This window comes from Salvelinus fontinalis, chromosome 8 (assembly GCF_029448725.1).
Source record: "Salvelinus fontinalis isolate EN_2023a chromosome 8, ASM2944872v1, whole genome shotgun sequence".
Taxonomy (NCBI): domain Eukaryota; kingdom Metazoa; phylum Chordata; class Actinopteri; order Salmoniformes; family Salmonidae; genus Salvelinus; species Salvelinus fontinalis.
Window position 1 is genome coordinate 30,793,704 of NC_074672.1, and position 17,891 is coordinate 30,811,594.

Here is a 17,891-nt window from a genome sequence, read left to right on the forward strand (position 1 = left end):
TAAAGTGAGGGTGGAAGAGGTGAAAAATGACAAGCCACCAGGGTCTGACAACTTACTGAGTATAATAGCAGACGATTTTGCCATATCTTCAATTTAAGCCTACTAGAAAGTGTGTGCCCTCATGTCTGGAGGGAAGCTAAAGTCATTCCACTACCTAAGAATAGTAAAGCCCCCTCTTACAAACCCTTAGTAAACTTTTGAAAAACATTTTGTTTGACCAGAAACAATGCTATTTTACAGTAAACAAATTGACAACAGACTTTCAGCATGCTTATAGGGAAGGACATTCAACAAGCACAGCACTTACACAAATGACTGATGATTGGCTGAGAGAAATTGATGATAAAAAGATTGTGGGGGCTGTTTTGTTAGAATTCAGTGCAGCTTTTGACATTATCGATCATAGTCTGCTGCTGGAAAAATGTATGTGTTATGACTTTACACCACCTGCTATATTGTGGATAAAGAGTTACCTGTTTAACAGAACACAGAGGGTGTTCTTTAATGGAAGCCTCTCCAACATAATCCAGGTAGAATCAGGAATTCCCCAGGACAGCTGTCAAGGCCCCTTACTTTTTAAAATCTTTACTAACGACATGCCACTGGCGTGAGTAAAGCCAGTGTGTCTATGTATGCGGATGACTCATCACTATACATGTCAGTTACTATAGCGACTGAAATGACTGCAACACTTAACAATGAGCTGCAGTTAGTTTCAGAATGGGTGGCAAGGAATAAGGTAGTCCTAAATATTTCAAAAACTAAATGCATTGTATTTGGGACAAATAATTCACTAAACCCTAAACCTCAACAAAATCTTGTAATGAATAATGTGGCAATTTAGCAAGTTGAGGTAACTAAACAGCTTGGAGTAACCCTGGATTGTAAACCGTCATGGTCAAAACATATTGATACAACAGTAGCTAAGATGGGGAGAAGTCTGTGCATAATAAAGCGCTACTCTGCCTTCTTAACAGCACTATCAACAAGGCAGGTCCTACAGGCCCCAGTTTTGTCGCAGAGAGCTAACATTAATAATATGCATGTTAATCTCTCCTGGTTCAAAGTTGAGGAGATATTGACTTCATCACTACTTGTATTTGTGAGAGGCATTGACATGTTAAATGCACCGAGCTGTCTGTTTGAACTACTGGCACACAGCTCAGACACCCATACATACTCCACAAGACATGCCACCAGAGGTCTCTTCACAGTCTCCAAGTCCAGAACAGACTATGGGAGGCTACATAGAGCCATGACTACATGGAACTCTATTCCACATCAAGTAACTCATGCGAGCAGTAAAATTTGATTTAAAAAACAGATAAAAATACACCTTATGGAATAGCAAGGACTATGAAACAACACAAACATAGGCAAAGACACCTGCATACACACACATGATAACACATGCTGACTTGGCAGCAGCTAATAGGGATCCATAATAAATACAAATACCTATGAGATGCAACTTAGATTGAGTTTCAGTTCAGAAAGAAAAAGTGTACCCATGACGGACTATCATCATCTCATAGGTCTGTATGATCTTCTCCTTGAAGACATCAGCTGGCTGAACATTGTGGATCTTACAGCACTCCTCAGCACAAGCCAGAAACAGCTGGGAAACACATGACAGATGGCAGACATTTAAATATGCAATGCACATACAGTATCAACATCTTCTATCAACACAGAGTACATAAAAACAAGCAAGGAAAATTCCAACCTGATAGTCTGCCACAGGGAGAGAGATACCGGGGAACAGGTCACTGGTGATTCCATTGAAAAGGGGGATGTCATGAGAGAGAAACTTGGGCTCATTCACATCCTTGATGGACCTCAGGAGCTGGTAGTGCCGAAAACATAGAACATTCAACGTAAGCGACTACCCTTACATAGCCCTTATATTTTTAACTATACCATGTGTATATATATCTATATATATGTGTATGTTTATGTATGCATTTGTATATGTATGTTTATATATATGTGGGTATGTGTATGTATGTATATATATAAATATATTTACCAAAATAATATATGGGAGATTGGAAGTGATGCAGACAATTACATTGATGGAATCTACAATCTATCTGCAATATTAAAGCTGATCTACTCCGTTAAAAAAAATCTATATATATTTAAGCAATAAGGCACGAGAGGGTGTGGTATATGGCCAATATACCACGGCTAAGGGCTGTTCTTATGCACGCCGCTTTGCAGAGTGCCTGGACACAGCCCTTAGCCGTGGTATATTGGCCATATACCACAAACCCCCGAGGTGCCTTATTGCTATTATAAACTGGTTAGCAACGTAATTAGAGCAGTAAAATAAATGTTTCTCATACCCGTGGTATACAGTCTGATAAACCACGGCTGTCAGCCAATCAGCATTCAGGGCTCCAACCACCCAGTTTATTTATACATAATAACATATCAATGTAAGCCAACTTTTCTAGACACACCAGTATGTCCTCATTCTCGTCTGGGAACTTGAGTTTGAGGTTCCCTGCGGCCACCAGTACAGCTTTGACGGCCCTCATGCCGTAGTCGTAGTGGAACTGGGAGGAAAGCTGCTCTGAGCAGAGTCTGTAGGTCATCACAATCTTTACTGACAGGGGCTTGGCGTTCAGGAAGCCATAGGAGTACAGGGAGATCTCTGCTATCAGGGCGTAGTTAGGCACCATCATGGCCACAGTTCTGAACAACACCTGTTGTGGAAGAATAGGGGTGAAGTACTGTTGAATCAACATGCATATTTAAAAAATCAATCTATTGCATAGGATAAAGAGTGCATCCTCCTCTGTACCTTGAGGTTGTCTGGGAGCTCTGAGCGTCCAGCATAGCCCGGGTTCATGGTGATGGCCACGAAGCAGTTGGGGTTGAGTTTGAGCACGGTGCCCTCAAAGTCAAAGTACTCCAGCTTCAACTCGATGGCCCTCTGGATGCACAGGACTTGCTGGGCCACCACAGACAGTACCTCTAGCTCAATGCGGTTAAATTCATCAAAACAGGCCCAGGCACCTGACGACGCAAGGCCTTTGAAGAACTGAGAGACAGGAAGACAGAGATGAAGGTGCACTATCGCCAGCTATAATAAAGACCACACGTGTAGTAAACAGGGATTGGACATTGATTGACATTCGCTGTTATTCCCAGTTTCAGTTACCTTCCCCATAGCCAGGTAATCCAGGCCGTCAGAGCAGTTGAAGACCACACACTGCACGGCCAGGGCTTTGGCCAAGTCCTTGGTGGTCTCCGTCTTCCCCGTCCCTGCCGGACCCTCGGGTGCTCCCCCAAGACTAAGGTAGAACGCCCCAATCTAAGACATAAAGTAAAAATATGAAATGTTAGTATAAAGTTTGGGAGTGACCTGAGTGAGATATCTTTCAGACTAGATGTTTCTCGGGGTGGTTTACCAGTGTGCGGTAGCATCTGTCTGTCAATGGCGTGATGACCAGTCGAGGGGAGTTTCCCAGGTACTCGTAGGCGTACTTGACGTCACAGTTGATGATGCGTACACGCACATTCTCGTTGACCCAGTAGTAGCGCAGTTGAGCCAACCACTGGAAGTCTGTTTCATGGGATACACCTGTCATAGAATAACAGGAAATTAGGGCCGGGATGACACCAGTATCGCAACACTCATTAGTATCGTGGCAAGTAAACAAAACACATTAGCGGATTTCATTTCATTAGGAAAACAACCCTAATGTTGGAAACAAACATTGTCATCCAGTCACATTTGTTTATTTCCCAAGCTATATTACACAAATTGTTGCACACAGCAGGTTTTTGAAGGACCAAAGAGTTTGGTCTGCTTCGCAATTGATTTTTTTGCCATGGAAAAAAAATGGCGATATTGGTATCTGTCTTCACAGCCCTAAGGAAAATATGGCATATTTGTTTATGTATTTGTTTGTTTGGATCCCCATTAGCTTTAGCAGAAGAAGCAGCTATTCTTCCTGGGGTCCACAAAAAACACAAAACATTACAAGTAACGAAACACTGATACACTGATAGACAGTCACACATTTAAAATACAATGAAACGAACAATACAACAAAAATATATATGTGTTAGAGTGTCTGTGTGTGCCCTCTCACAGTCCCAGACGTTTCATGAGTTGTTGTTTAATCAATTTTGTAAAGGTAATTTAGCTGTTTGCTTGAGTAATTGGAGATGGAAGGGAATTCCATACGATCATGACTCTGTATAAAACTGTGTGTTGCCGGGAATTCGTTTTGGACTTGAGCTTGGCGTTTTTTAATTTTCTATAAATTGCCAGTTATGACCGAAGCCTGGAGTTTTTTTTCTAGGCGTGAAGATACTGTATTTCAACAAGTTCAGGCAATTAGAGACTACACTGATAACTCGAGCTTGGTTCCCAAGTTTCTAAACCATACCAAACGATCTTTGGTATACTGTAGTGTTGTCATAATATTTGAATTGAAGAAGTGTGATCATAATAATTAGGATATTTTAGCGATCCGCAGTAGAAGAAATCCTAAATGCCCCCCAGCCTTCAGATGTGAACTAAACAGCTCACTTGCACTTGATATGCGTTTTTAGGCTATGGATGAGAAAGTGAATTTGTCATTTCCAATCATTTAGCTCAGTTGTATGCTGCTTTGCGATCTATTAACAGCAAGGGTTACATTAAATATTCGCAATATTTTTTAATTATGCATTTGGCGATGTTCAAGTATTTCACATAAAACGTATAAACAAAAGCATTCACTGTGAAAGTTGATACATGTAGGCCCTTCATATATAGGCTATGCGCAGCACATTGTTCAATTTATCCAATCACTTATTGTTTTCTTGCTCAAACCGCGAGCAACACCTGTCAAACTCAGACATTTCTCTCAAAACACAGGGATTTCGATTAGCACGGGACTAGTACTTTCAGAGGAGTTTGCAAAAAACAGTAGGTTATTCTGGCTGGAAATGTCACGCCCTGACCTTAGAGTTCCTTATTATTTTCTATGTTTGGTTGGGTCAGGGTGTGACTCGGGTGGGAAAGTCTATGTTTTCTATTTCTTTGTTTTTGGCCGTGTGTGTTTCCCAATCAGAGGCAGCTGTCTATCGTTGTCTCTGATTGGGGATCATACATAAGTTGTCATTTTCTTTTTGGGTTTTGTGGGATCTTGTTTTCTGTTTCGTGTTTTCTGCCTGACAGAACTGTGCGCTTTCATTTTCACGTTTGTTATTTTGTTTGAGTGATTTTGAAATAAAAAAATCATGAACACTTTCCACACTGCGCTTTGGTCCACTCTTCCTACCACCGACGAGAGCCGTAACAGAAGATCCCACCACCAACGGACCAAGCAGCGTGCCCCAGAGTGGAGGATATCATGGACATGGGAGGAGGTAATGGCAGGGCATGAGAGCCTGCCGTGGAAACAGGCGAAAGCAGCGAGGGAGGAACGGCGGCGATACCAGGAGTCACGGCAAGGATGGAAGCAAGAGAGGCAGCCTCAAAAACAATTTGGGGGTGGCACACGGGTCGGCATGGGGAACGAACGGAAATAAAGGGTGAACGAGAACCAACTCCCTGTAAATACAATGAGGAGTTGGTCACGGTTCAAGTGCCACGTTTTCTGGTTCTGAGCACCGTGCCTTCAGTGCGCATCCACAGCCCGGTGCGCTCTGTGCAAGCTCCACGCAGTTGCCGTGCTAGAGTGGGCATTCAGCCAGGACGGATTGTGCCGGCTCAGCGCTCCTGGTCTCCGGTGCTTCTCTTCGGCCCAGGATATCCTGCGCCAGCTCTACGCACGGTATCCCCAGTTCGCCAGCACAACCCAGTGCGGCTTGTGCCAGCTCCCCGCACTTGCCGTGCTACAGGGAGTATTCAGCCAGGACGCATTGTGCCAGCTCTATGCTCCAGACCTCCAGCTATACGCACTATGCCTCCAGTGTGCCGTCTTAGCCCAGTGTGTCCTGTGCCAGCTCTCCACACTCACCAAGCTAAAGTGGGTATCCAGCCAGGACGCGTTGTGGCAGCTCCACGTACCAGGCTTCCAGTACGTCTCCTCAGTCCGGTGAGACCTGTTCTGGCTCCACGTACAAAGCCTCCAGTGATGATCCATGGCCCGGAGCCTGTAGTAATGATCCATGGCACGAAGCCTCCAGTGATAATCCATGGCCCGAAGCCTCCAGTGATGTTCCATGGCACGAAGCCTCCAGTGATGATCCATGGCCCGGAGCCTGTAGTGATAATCCATGGCACGAAGCCTCCAGTGATGATCCATGGCCCGGAGCCTGTAGAGAGGATCCATGGCACGGAGCCTCCGGCGACGGTCCCCAGTCCGGAGCCTGCTGCGATGGTCCACAGGCCGGAGCCTGCGGCGACGATCTACGGTCCGGAGGCCCCGGCAATGATCCCTGCACCAGAGGCGCCACCGAAGTGGGGGGAGCCTTCACCGAGAAGTAAATGCCCGTGTGTGTTTCCCAATCAGAGGCAGCTGTCTATCGTTGTCTCTGATTGGGGATCATACATAAGTTGTCATATTCTTTTTGAGTTTTGTGGGATCTTGTTTTCTGTTTCATGTTTTCTGCCTGACAGAACTATGCGCATTCGTTTTCACGTTTGTTATTTTGTTTGAGTGATTTTGAAATAAAAGAATCATGAACACTTTCCACACTGCGCTTTGGTCCACTCTTCCTACCACCATCGAGAGCCGTAACAGGAATTGTTATTCTCCTGCCATGTAAAGATGACTGACACGGCAGATTCAGATGGGACTAAAATGTATTGGTGGTTTGTGCTCTTGCACATAATTACATTACCCGACCTCCCAAAGTAAAAGTAAAACTAATCCCGTCCGAATAGGGGATTTGCTGCACCTTATTACCGGACAGTAATCAAGATGGGAAAAAACCAGAGCCTGAACAACTAGTACAGTTGATTTTTGTGACAAAAACACAGAACAAAATCTTCACAACAACTTTGTCAATATGACTTGACCATGATAATTGACCATCCAATGTTATACGTAGGAGTTTCGCTTCCTCAACATGCTCAATGGTCACACCTTTCATGTAACAACCAGTAGAGGTTCAGGTTTTAGAGAATGTTTTGAACCAAATACAATGCTTTTAGTTTAAGATGTATTTAAGACCAGTTTATTAATAATCACTGACTGTAACTCCTTATTTAGAATTTCAGTGAGCTCTCTGGCTTTGCGTGCTGACATGTAGAGTGTGGAATCACCCGCATACATAGTCATTCTAGCTTCGTATAAAAACAATGATAAAAGTAACGGCCTAAGGCAACTGCTCTGAGGGACACCGCACTGTACATATCTGATATCAGCTCCATTTCCTTTCATTGTGTATATTATAACAGCATTGTACCATATACCAATTTACTAAAGCCTACTGAACATTACCTTTGTCTATCAGGTCCATCACCACATCCCTGGCGTGGACATCGATGGTGACCAGAGCCCCTAGCGTGGTGCGAGTCTGCTTGGGCAGCTTGCCTCTCACCAGCTCCACTATGTCCTTCAGCTGGCTCTGTAACTGCTGGTAGTATTTCTTTAGACCCTAAAGAGAAATGCATTCCTTAGTGTGCTGACTATCATACAAATCTCCTCAACTAAGTGGCAGTGTTTCCCTAGGATTTTTTCAGCAGTGAAGGCAAGGGTAGGGGATTGATTGCATTGTTACTAGGGTTAGCGCATTGACATGCTAGCTGTTTCCATAGACTTCCAGTCATTGAGCCAACGACTATGCATTTAAAAGTGCATCTCGGCAGAAATATATATATTAGGTCACCGCTGCTAAATGAATATAGAGGAAACACTGAAGTGGCCGTTTGAATTGCATGAGCGTATGACATAGCTACAGTTGAAGTCGGAAGTTTACATACACCTTAGCCAAATACATATAAACTCAGTTTTTCACAATTCCTGACATTTAATCCAAGTAAAAATTCCCTGCCTTCAGTCAGTTAGGATCTTGACAGAGCTGGTGTAACTGAGTCAGGTTTCTAGGCCTCCTTGCTCGCACACGCTTTTTCAGTTCTGCCCACAAATGTTCTATAGGGTTGAGGTCAGGGCTTTGTGATGGCCACTCCAATACCTTGACTTTGTTGTCCTTAAGCCATTTATCACAACTTTAGAAGTATGCTTGGGGTCATTGTCCATTTGGAAGACCCATTTGTGATCAAGCTTTAACTTCCTGACTGATGTCTTGAGATGTTGCTTCAATATATCCACATAATTTTCCTTTCCTCATGATGCCATCTATTTTGTGAAGTGCACCAGTCCCTCCTGCAGCAAACCACCCCCACAACATGATGCTGCCACCCCCCATGCTTCACGGTTGGGATGGTGTTCTTTGGCTTGCAAGCCTCCCCCTTTATCCTCCAAACATAACGATGGTCATTATGGCCAAACAGTTCTATTTTTGTTTCATGAGACCAGAGGACATTTCTCCAAAAAGTACAATCTTTGTCCCCATGTGCAGTTGCAAACCGTAGTCTGGCTTTTGTATGGTGGTTTTGGAGCAGTGGCTTTGTCCTTGCTGAGCGGCCTTTCAGGTTATGTCGATATAGGACTTATTTTACTGTGGATATAGATACTTTTGTACCTGTTTCCTCCAACATCTTCACAAGGTCCTTTGCTGTTGTTCTGGGATTGATTTGCACTTTTCGTACCAAAGTACGTTCATCTCTAGGAGACAGAACGCGTCTCCTTCCTGAGCGGTATGATGGTATGTTGTCCCATGGTGTTTATACTTGCATACTATTGTTTATACAGATGAATGTGGTACATTCAGGCATTTGGAAATTGCTCCCAAGGATGAACCAGACTTGTGGAGGTGTACAATTTTTTTTCTGGGGTCTTGGCTGATTTCTTTTGATTTTCCCAAGATGTAAAGCAAAGAGGCACTGAGTTTGAAAATAGGCCTTGAAATACATCCACAGGTACACCTCCAATTGACTCAAATTATGTCAATTAGCCTATCAGAAGCTTCTAAAGCCATGACATCATTTTCTGGAATTTTCCAAGCTGTTTAAAGGCACAGTCAACTTGGAATTATGATACAGTGAATTATAAGTGAAATAATCTGTCTGTAAACAATTGTTGGAAAAATGACTTGTGTCATGCACAAAGTAGATGTCCTAACCGACTTGCCAAAACTATAGTTTGTTAACAAGAAATTTGTGGAGTGGTTGAAAAACGAGTTTCAATGACTCCAACCTAAGTGTATGTAAACTTCTGACTTCAACTGTATATTTGGTAATGGTCATCATGGTAGAGATGACAGTGATGCGTGTCCTGGTGCCCCTACCTGAGCTCCTCCTCCGATTGCCTCATGGACCTCCAGGGTCCAGAAGATCTGAGAGGTGCAGAGCACCACCTGGCCAGGCCACTCCCTAACCCACTGACTCCTAGGGGTCTCACCGTAGGCCTACACACACAGGAGGGAGGATGTAATCTCTCTTGGTAAGAACATCTTAGTTTGGCATCATATTTTTTTCTAGCATATATACGGTAATAGTAGAATATCCGATTACACTATACGCTTTTGTACTGTGTCCCATCATACCATACTTTATATATATATGGTAGTGGTGGAGTAATCTCACCACTCTGGAGCGGGCAACCACGTCCCTGACGGAGCGCAGCATGATGTCCTCCACCTGCACCAGCCACTTCTCCACGGCTCCCCGTGCCTCTGAGGTGGAGATCAGTTGGATGAGCTGCACACGCTCCGCCTCACTGCTGTACATGGCCTGGAGGGATGGGTGGATGGATAGATAAATGGATGGAGAAAAACTTCACTGCTTTTCTAGTAAATTAAGTTTACATGATCTGCTTCCACTGATCGATCTACTTGCCTGGATGTCCAGGTTAGGGAGGAAGTCCAGCTTGGCGATGCCCTCAAAGCACTTCTTCAGATGGGGCTGCACGCACAACGGGTCCTTGGTCTCTGACAGAATCTCCAGCATCTCATCATTGGACAGGAAGAAAAAGCTGGAGGTGGAGGAATGGGAGGGAGACGGAGGAATGGAGAGAGGTGGAGGAATGGGAGGGAGGTGGAGGAATGGGAGGGAGGTGAAGGAATGGGAGAGAGGGAAAGGAATTAAATCTGAATTCTTGCACAACTAGAGACAAACATTTCAAAATACTGTACATTTCATTACCGAGGGAAGAAGAGTCGTTTCTTCTCCAGGTAGGCGTTTAGTCCCTTCATGATTTTATCCAGAAGGTTGTTGGAATCTTGGAGTCGTTCAAGCAGGCCAGGCAATGAGGTCGCTGACAATATCTGCACAAATTCAAAATAGCTATGTACACTCAAAGACATCCCTTATAAAGACCCCTTTATCCTCCCCATACTGGCACCTGTGATGCCACCTAAAAGCTGTCCTACCTTGGGGTCCTTGACGCAGTGCCTCATGACCTCCTTCCAGTGCTTGTCGACGGTCTGGAAGAGCCGCCCCTCCTCAGGCATCTGCTGCATGATGTCCTCGGAGGAGAAGATGGGCTCCAGATAGAGCCACTGGGCCTGCACCTTCAGCCACTCGTCTATGGTCTCCTGGATACGGATCAGACGCTCCTCCCACACCTGACACACAAAGAGGATCAGAGTAGGAACAAATCGCCCCTGGATGCTGTTCTAGGGTCAGCTTAGCGTTTTCTCCAATAATGGTTAAGGTTAGGATTTGAGCAAGAGCACCTACAGGAAGCATTTATCCAGGGTGAGAAAGAGAGAGGGAGGACAAGAAGTGTTGCTTTGACATAAAGCCAACCTTGATCTCACTCTCGAAGGGCTTGATGAAGGGTGAGCCCCTCATGGTCTGGGTCTTCACAATCTGGTCGTCCAGCATGGTCTGGATCTCGTCCACGGCGGTGAGGATGGACACCCCAGACTCCCTGTAGGGGTGGTGGTGGAAGGAGACTCCATCCCAAACCTCCACCATGGTCTGCATGGCCTTCTCCAGAGAGAATTCCTGTAGGAGAAATTAAGATATTCAACAGCCCTTTAAGTAGGCTTTTCACACTAGAGCTTTTCAGTTCAGAGCATCCTTAGCTGTGGGCTATCCCATGTCACACAAGTCTCTCTCATTAAATGATCCCCATTTTCTCACCTTGCTGGCAGCAGCACTGATGGTCTCAAACTGCTCGAGGTACGGGGTGAGGTTCTGCTTGAGCACTTTCCGCAGGGTGGTGCCAGAGTCAGGCGTGAGGTCATAGTCCACAATGTCAGATATCTGAACCCAGTGGCGAGCCCTGATACCTGGGTTACACAGAATGGACACCGTGGGGATGTGCTCCTGGGAATAAAAACGCAGTAGAAGTCAAGTCATTAGGTCATACATCTACAGTATATCTATGGTCTATAACAGTGGTATTCAAACTTTTTCAGCAGGGACCCAATTTTTTACAGCAGAATTTCTGGGGACCTCATTTTTTGCCAAATAATTTCTTGCGACACCACCCCAAATCTAATGACACAACCTTAAAAAGCTGTAAATTTCTAATTTTACATCAATAAATAACCTTCAATGCATTGCACTTATATCTCATCAAAATGAAAAGAAACCAATAAATACATTTACTCAACATTTTTTTATCTTCTTCAAATTATCATTCTCAAAAACTTTTATACAATGTCCTATACAATAATCTATACTCTTAATTTTTGTTCCTAGAAAATGTTGCTTTAATTTTGGCGACCCCACCGCAGTGATGCCGACTTTGAATACCACTGGTCTATAGTATAAATATCCATTATAACCCTACAAACAACCGACCAACACTAAACAAAAGTTATCACATGGTAATTGTTTCCACGGAGTTACCTTGAAGTCCTTGACCTGCTCCATGACTGTGGAGCAGATGAGTGCAGTGGGGCGCTCCTGCTTCCCCGGGTCCTCCTCCCCGGGCCTCCTCTTCACCCCTCCTCCCGCCATCTGCTCTGCCTTCTTCTGCTTCTGCTGGAAGAACTTGAGCATCTTGTATATCTCCCTGAAGAACTCGTCCACCTCCACCTCCATGCTCTCTCCATTCAGGTCCAAGAAGGAGCCGTCCATCCACCTGAACATTTCAGACAGGGACATGAAGCAACCATACATTGTTTTCGGACCTACGGCATATTACATGACATAGAGAGAGTGACAACAACCTAAACAGCCCACAGACCTCTTCTTAGTGCTCTGCCACTTCAGCACCAGGCCAAAGAGCTTCTGGTAGGGCTCGATACTCTCCTTGATGACTTCCACCACGGGATAAGACGACAGGTCCCATTTGTACAGAGTCTCTTCTTTGTTGATGAAGTCGATGGCCTCCTCGGCATCCTGAAGCCTTTTCTGGACTGTCCTTACATCAGTCACATACTGATCAAAAGGTAAAGATCAGTCTAAATGGGCTGAAATGTTAATCAACAGACACTTTCCAGAGCGCTTGTGCTGTTACCTGCTGCATCATGTCCAGCTCGGAGCACTCTGCAAACTCCTCCATTCTGCGTCCTAGCTTCTCTAGCTCCAGCATCAGCCTCTCTCTACGGCACAGCAGCTCCTGCTCTCCTTTCTGCTTGGCCTTCAACATCACCTGGGGAAGGACGCAGCACAAGATTGTTCTTTCTTCATAAAGCAATAATGGTAGTGGAAGGGCTTAATTACCCCCTTCACTGACATGCAAAATGTTTTTACTTTATCCAGAATGAAGGAATATGTTACCTCATCATTGAGATCGAACACAGGGTATATCTTTTGTGGCCAGATGAGGACTGTAGAGTTCAACTCAAGGTCTTCTGGGTCAAAGATGTGGACGTCCAACAGGTAGTTCAGTCTGTGGTGGGTCTCCTGCCAGAAGATAAAAGGGTACAGAGGCTCATGATGAGTTTCACACAGTTACACAGTAGTTGCACAGTAGTTACACAGTATTTACTGCAAGTCAATTAGCCTAGTGGTTAGAGCGTTGGGCCTAGTAACCGGAAGGTTGCTGGATCGAATCCCAGAGCTGACAAGGTAAAAATCTGTTGTTCTGCCCCTGAGCAAGGCAGTTAACCCACTGGCAGCCCCCCGCACCTCTCTGATTCAAAGGGGTTGGGTTAAATGCAGAAGACACATTTCAGTTGAATGCATTCAGCTGGACAACTGACTAGGTATCCTCCTTTCCCAATTATGCACTACATGAGTATTAAGACAGGATTAGACCCTTGTTCATCAGCTACTTACCATTATTTTGGCATTGAGCTCCTCAATGCCCTTTGTCTTGGCATGACCAATGTAAGCTATCATGTCAGTCATGTCCTCCGTGGTCTCAGGAACCTTCAGGGCTTTCTCCTTGATGTTCTCAAACTCCTGGCAGATCCTTGGCAGAGGCACAGAGGAGGAAGATTTGCACTGAATATGACAATTATTTACTGTATTTATAAATGGTGGATCAATCTGTGATCTTACTGCAGACTGTGCTCTCTGTGGTTGGTGATTAGTTTCTCCAGGAGTATCTGAGCAAAGGTCTTAGCCGTCTTGGCCAGCCCTTGTTTCAGCTCCTCACAGTCCAGACGCACCATGGCAAAGTGGGCTATCGCCGGCAGACTGACAATCTCCTTAGACAGGACACAGAACTCTTCCACTTTCTGTGGAACAAGACACAGACACACATATTACATTCATACCATATACTACTCCAAATACAAAATGTGTAGCTATCAAACCTGACCTCTGTGTTGCTCTCCCTTACCTCAGTATACTCATCAAAAGAGTGTTCCTCCTCAACGAACCTGTCCACTATACCCTGTGCTGTCCCATTGACCAGCCAATCATAGTTGTCAACTGTAAGGAAGCAACGAGGGTTTAGGACAGATAAACCTTCACAATATTCACTTTCATTCAACCAAGTAGCTGGGCTATTCAGTTCTCTTGAATTGATATATATTAGAATGTTAGTTTCTCACCATAGTTCTGGAAGTGTTTATAAGGCTCCTCCAGGTTCTTACGTACGGCAGACCTTATGGTGGTCTGAGCCCATAGCAGGACATGGTCCGCCAGTCTGGCATCAATTACAGAGCTGTTGGCCTCAGCCAGCCAAGATTGGACCGTCTGGACTTTCTGTGAAGCCACATCAGAGATAGGAGTGATTTGTCACCAACTAGATGAAAAGCCAAATATGGACTATGATCAAATACATATTTATTCACACTGATTATGAAGCATATTAATTTGTGTGACAAAGAATATCCTGACACACTCGTGAGATTCTTACCTGCATGGTGTTGGTGATCAGGTTCAGAATTTCTAAAACAGATTCCTCAAGGTCCTGGAAGCTGGGATAGAATTCCATCTTCTCATCATCAAAAGTCAGATCCATGCGGAAGAGAGGCAACTGGTAGACATTGCACGGATTGAATAAGCTGACAAAGTCTTCCACGCTTCTCTCCACTAAGGATCTTAACTGTGGAAAAACGCAACCAAAAACAGAACATCAAGATAAGCTGGACTTGCTCCTAAAAACACCAGTACTGATCAAAACCTCACCTTCTCACCTGGTTGGAGATAAGTGTGGAGACACAGTTGTAGAAAGAGTCCAGTTTCTCGGCTCTGACCCCCTGCAGCATGTCCTTGCTGGTCAGCAGGTGGATGACCTTGGGAAACCAGGTGTTCATGATGCGCTCCTCGATCCTCTCACACTCCACTGACAATTTGTGCTTCAGGCTCTCGCAGGCTACAGGTCCCGTGGACCTTACCACAGCACAAAAGAATAATACATAATAAAAACATATGTGAAGACAGAAATTGAAGAAAATCAGGTGTTTATTCTTATACTTGTGGTGCTGTGATAGAACAATTTTACCTGCAATCAGTAAGATCAACCAAAAGCAGATGTGAAAATGCACCATAGCCGATGTCCAGGATGATCCTCATCACTGGATGAAGAATGTGTAAACTCTCCTTTATCTCCTTGTGACTTCTCACAAAGCTGTCATGCCATGGTCTGGAGAAATCGAGAGCCCTGCAAATAAATATTAAGTATAATTGACAAAATATGATTAATCAAAAATTCAATCAATAAATGGCACTTTATTCAATTATTTGCCACAATATTCCAATCCGTCTCTGTGGTGTATTGATTAGTTATGAACATGCTGGATGTGTATTGCTGAGACACTCACTTTGCTGATGGAGTTCTATGTCTTGCCAGAACTGTCCCTTTCATCTGTGGTTTCTGGAGCACAGTACTCACTAAAGGGGACAGATTGTAAATACTGATGTGAGACACAATCTACGACATGATATGGCTAAAAACAAAATAATATAACGCTGCTATTCAAGGCGATATGGTCTACAAAACTCTATGGCATCACCAGTGGCTATGTGTTGGTAAAAAATGGCAGAGACCACACCAAATGAATGTAAACATATTTTTGGGTGCTAGTGATCTTGCAATTGCAAAGAAATATTTTTCATGTCAAAGCCTTTTTTCATCTTCATCCATATGACTCAGCTCACTGATACAGACAATGTGTATTCTAGAAATGACCAAAATACTTTTAAATCAACACTTTTAGAGAGCAATGAACTAAAATGGTACCAACTGATAGACAAACCCGAAAGGAACAAACTGCACACCTACTGCTTTTTAAAAACTTTAGGGACATAACCCCAGGGCCGGCTCTAGCCTTTTGGGGCCTTTAAGCGAGATTTGGTTGGGGAGCTCCTTCACCAAGCGGAAAAATATTTTAGTGGCCCCCCTCGTGACGGCAGAGAGAAAAATGTAAATTTTCAAGTGAATGTCCTGCAATTCTACACATTTTGTTATGGGGCGTAGATAAGATGTTGCAGTTTTAATGCACGTTTTCTACAGTTCTACACATTTTTCCATGGGGCAGAGAGAATTTTTTGCTATTTTAAAGCAAATTTCCTGCAATTCTACACATTTTGCCATTGAGTGGAAATACATTTTTGCAGTTATAAAGCTAATTTCCTGCAATTCCAATATCGAAGCTCTTTTGCAAAATGTAGATGTGGAGTGTGGCCCCTCTCACTATTGAGACACAAACACTCCCTTAGATAAATGTGTACAGTATGTACTTTTTGTAACCATGGTTCCATTGAAACAGAAGTTCATGTCTTGCTTTACTGTGGGCTATACAGTGACATTAGGGATGATCTGTTATGTCAGCTATCCAGCCAAAATTATAATTTTAACAGTCTAGATGAAAATAATAAAATGTATCAACTTTTATCAGGTAACAATGTAAATGCCTGCGCCAAAGCCTGCAACCTTATACTTCAACTGAGATGTTTCTTTATAAGTGCCTAACTGTCCCTTTATTCTTAGTTTTTTTGGTTTATGCATACATGTGTATGTATAGATGATGTAATTTAATATAGATTACGCCTGTACCATGTTTGACAATGATTGTCTTTTAGTGTCTCAAAACTCAATTAGAGTGACCCACAATGTGGTTAAAAGAATTCTGTATTTGGAATTATTATATAATTGTGAAGTGACACTTCAATAAAAATGTCTCAAGTCTAAACACACAGAGATAGACATGAATACACACACCTGTGTGTTTGACCATCCCGCTGAGGAAGTTTTCGCTGACCTCCCTACATAGCTCCTGCAGCAGCTCGTCTCTCCCGGGACCCACACGCAGCTGGGGAGGAATGCGGGTCAGCATGGCATCTAGCCACTGCTGCTGGATGGGCACCACAGGACTGCCCTCCACACACTCCTTCAGGAACATGTAGTTCAACTATAGGTGTGGCCACAATGGAGCGACAGTGCGGAAATAGGAAAATAGGTTGATACTTTTGATTTTTAACACAAATAACTAGGAACATAGTATTTTGTTGGCATCTCACAAAAAAACAAAAGACCCAATTTTCATAGACCAGGAGGGACTTAACAAAACAAAAAGCAGCCAACTTACTCTACGCCTTCGGTCTTCACTGCTCATCTGTGAAATAAAGAGGTGACAACTTTGAGAAATCTTGACACGAGAATTACCTGCAGCGAAACTCAGAATGTATGCAGTAAATTGACATGCATTAGCATAACAGGTGTCGGTAAGAGATCCGCCTGAGAAACTCAATAAGAAAGCATTATATCTCACAGAAGGGGGGAACTCTGGCTCAGGGGACGTGGGAACCACTGGTCTTAAATCCTTAGCGTTCTTGTATGCCTGCATTGCACTAGCAACCCTACAAGAGTAAAGAGCACAATATGAATACTACAGCAACCAAAAACAACTTGCATTTGACTCATTGTAATTGAAACAGGGGATGACAATCATCATGTGTATTTTCATCCTAAATATCTCAGTACTATACCAGTTAAGTGACTTTATGGCTTGACATTTAATAACAAAAAGTTCAAGGGACATACAGGATCTTATGCAACTGCTGTTGCTGCCGTTTACTTCTCCTGTGCCTCAGCAGCTTCTTCTGCACAGTCATCTCGTCCTCTGCAGCCCCCTCCTGCAAATGTGTGCTTGGGATGGGTGGCAGGACAGAGTACTGGTTCAGGCCATCTCCCATGGGTGGCTTGAACACCCCTGCGGAGGTAGGCATCTCAGGTACTACTGAAGGAAGACACTAACAACATTGCAAAACCCTTAGCCTGTTGAACCATCAGTTAACATTGCATTTTAGTTGCAAACACAGCCAATGCATTTCTTCTGCCATAATTGTTTTATATAAAAAATTCAAAAGTAATTTATTAAATCAATAAGCACTTGCCTTGCTTGCTTATGCTAATGTTAACTGTGTACCTTCGAATTTTAAATCGTTGGTGTGGCTAGCTAGCCATGCTAGTTTGAAGAATCGATGAGTTACTCATTAAATGTACATTCATAACTATAGTCGAGAGTTTATTTCAAGTGAAATGTAAAAAAATTGCAAGGTTAGCATGCAATGTGTATAA

The 17,891-nt window shown here is 43.7% G+C and overlaps 1 protein-coding gene across 2 annotated transcripts in view; it reads right to left on the reverse strand.

Moving 5' to 3' along the window:
- Nucleotides 1-17,891, reverse strand: part of dnah12 (dynein, axonemal, heavy chain 12) — a 36,929-nt gene that overhangs the window by 18,795 nt on the left and 243 nt on the right. For both annotated transcript variants that reach the window (XM_055932207.1, XM_055932208.1), the window contains exons 2-31: nucleotides 17,355-17,563; nucleotides 17,083-17,170; nucleotides 16,900-16,926; nucleotides 16,533-16,722; nucleotides 15,133-15,202; nucleotides 14,814-14,972; nucleotides 14,506-14,701; nucleotides 14,226-14,414; nucleotides 13,918-14,071; nucleotides 13,704-13,795; nucleotides 13,421-13,599; nucleotides 13,196-13,331; nucleotides 12,695-12,820; nucleotides 12,432-12,566; nucleotides 12,159-12,352; nucleotides 11,819-12,053; nucleotides 11,105-11,290; nucleotides 10,766-10,966; nucleotides 10,387-10,581; nucleotides 10,160-10,281; nucleotides 9,854-9,989; nucleotides 9,602-9,748; nucleotides 9,304-9,423; nucleotides 7,395-7,551; nucleotides 3,420-3,592; nucleotides 3,170-3,322; nucleotides 2,810-3,049; nucleotides 2,466-2,711; nucleotides 1,727-1,846; nucleotides 1,509-1,618 (exon numbers count right to left, since the gene is read on the reverse strand). In XM_055932207.1, coding sequence (XP_055788182.1) covers nucleotides 1,509-1,618; nucleotides 1,727-1,846; nucleotides 2,466-2,711; nucleotides 2,810-3,049; nucleotides 3,170-3,322; nucleotides 3,420-3,592; nucleotides 7,395-7,551; nucleotides 9,304-9,423; nucleotides 9,602-9,748; nucleotides 9,854-9,989; nucleotides 10,160-10,281; nucleotides 10,387-10,581; nucleotides 10,766-10,966; nucleotides 11,105-11,290; nucleotides 11,819-12,053; nucleotides 12,159-12,352; nucleotides 12,432-12,566; nucleotides 12,695-12,820; nucleotides 13,196-13,331; nucleotides 13,421-13,599; nucleotides 13,704-13,795; nucleotides 13,918-14,071; nucleotides 14,226-14,414; nucleotides 14,506-14,701; nucleotides 14,814-14,972; nucleotides 15,133-15,202; nucleotides 16,533-16,722; nucleotides 16,900-16,926; nucleotides 17,083-17,170; nucleotides 17,355-17,539 — 4,661 coding nt within the window. In that variant the 5' untranslated portion in view covers nucleotides 17,540-17,563. The remainder of the gene's footprint in view (nucleotides 1-1,508; nucleotides 1,619-1,726; nucleotides 1,847-2,465; nucleotides 2,712-2,809; nucleotides 3,050-3,169; nucleotides 3,323-3,419; nucleotides 3,593-7,394; nucleotides 7,552-9,303; nucleotides 9,424-9,601; nucleotides 9,749-9,853; nucleotides 9,990-10,159; nucleotides 10,282-10,386; nucleotides 10,582-10,765; nucleotides 10,967-11,104; nucleotides 11,291-11,818; nucleotides 12,054-12,158; nucleotides 12,353-12,431; nucleotides 12,567-12,694; nucleotides 12,821-13,195; nucleotides 13,332-13,420; nucleotides 13,600-13,703; nucleotides 13,796-13,917; nucleotides 14,072-14,225; nucleotides 14,415-14,505; nucleotides 14,702-14,813; nucleotides 14,973-15,132; nucleotides 15,203-16,532; nucleotides 16,723-16,899; nucleotides 16,927-17,082; nucleotides 17,171-17,354; nucleotides 17,564-17,891) is intronic.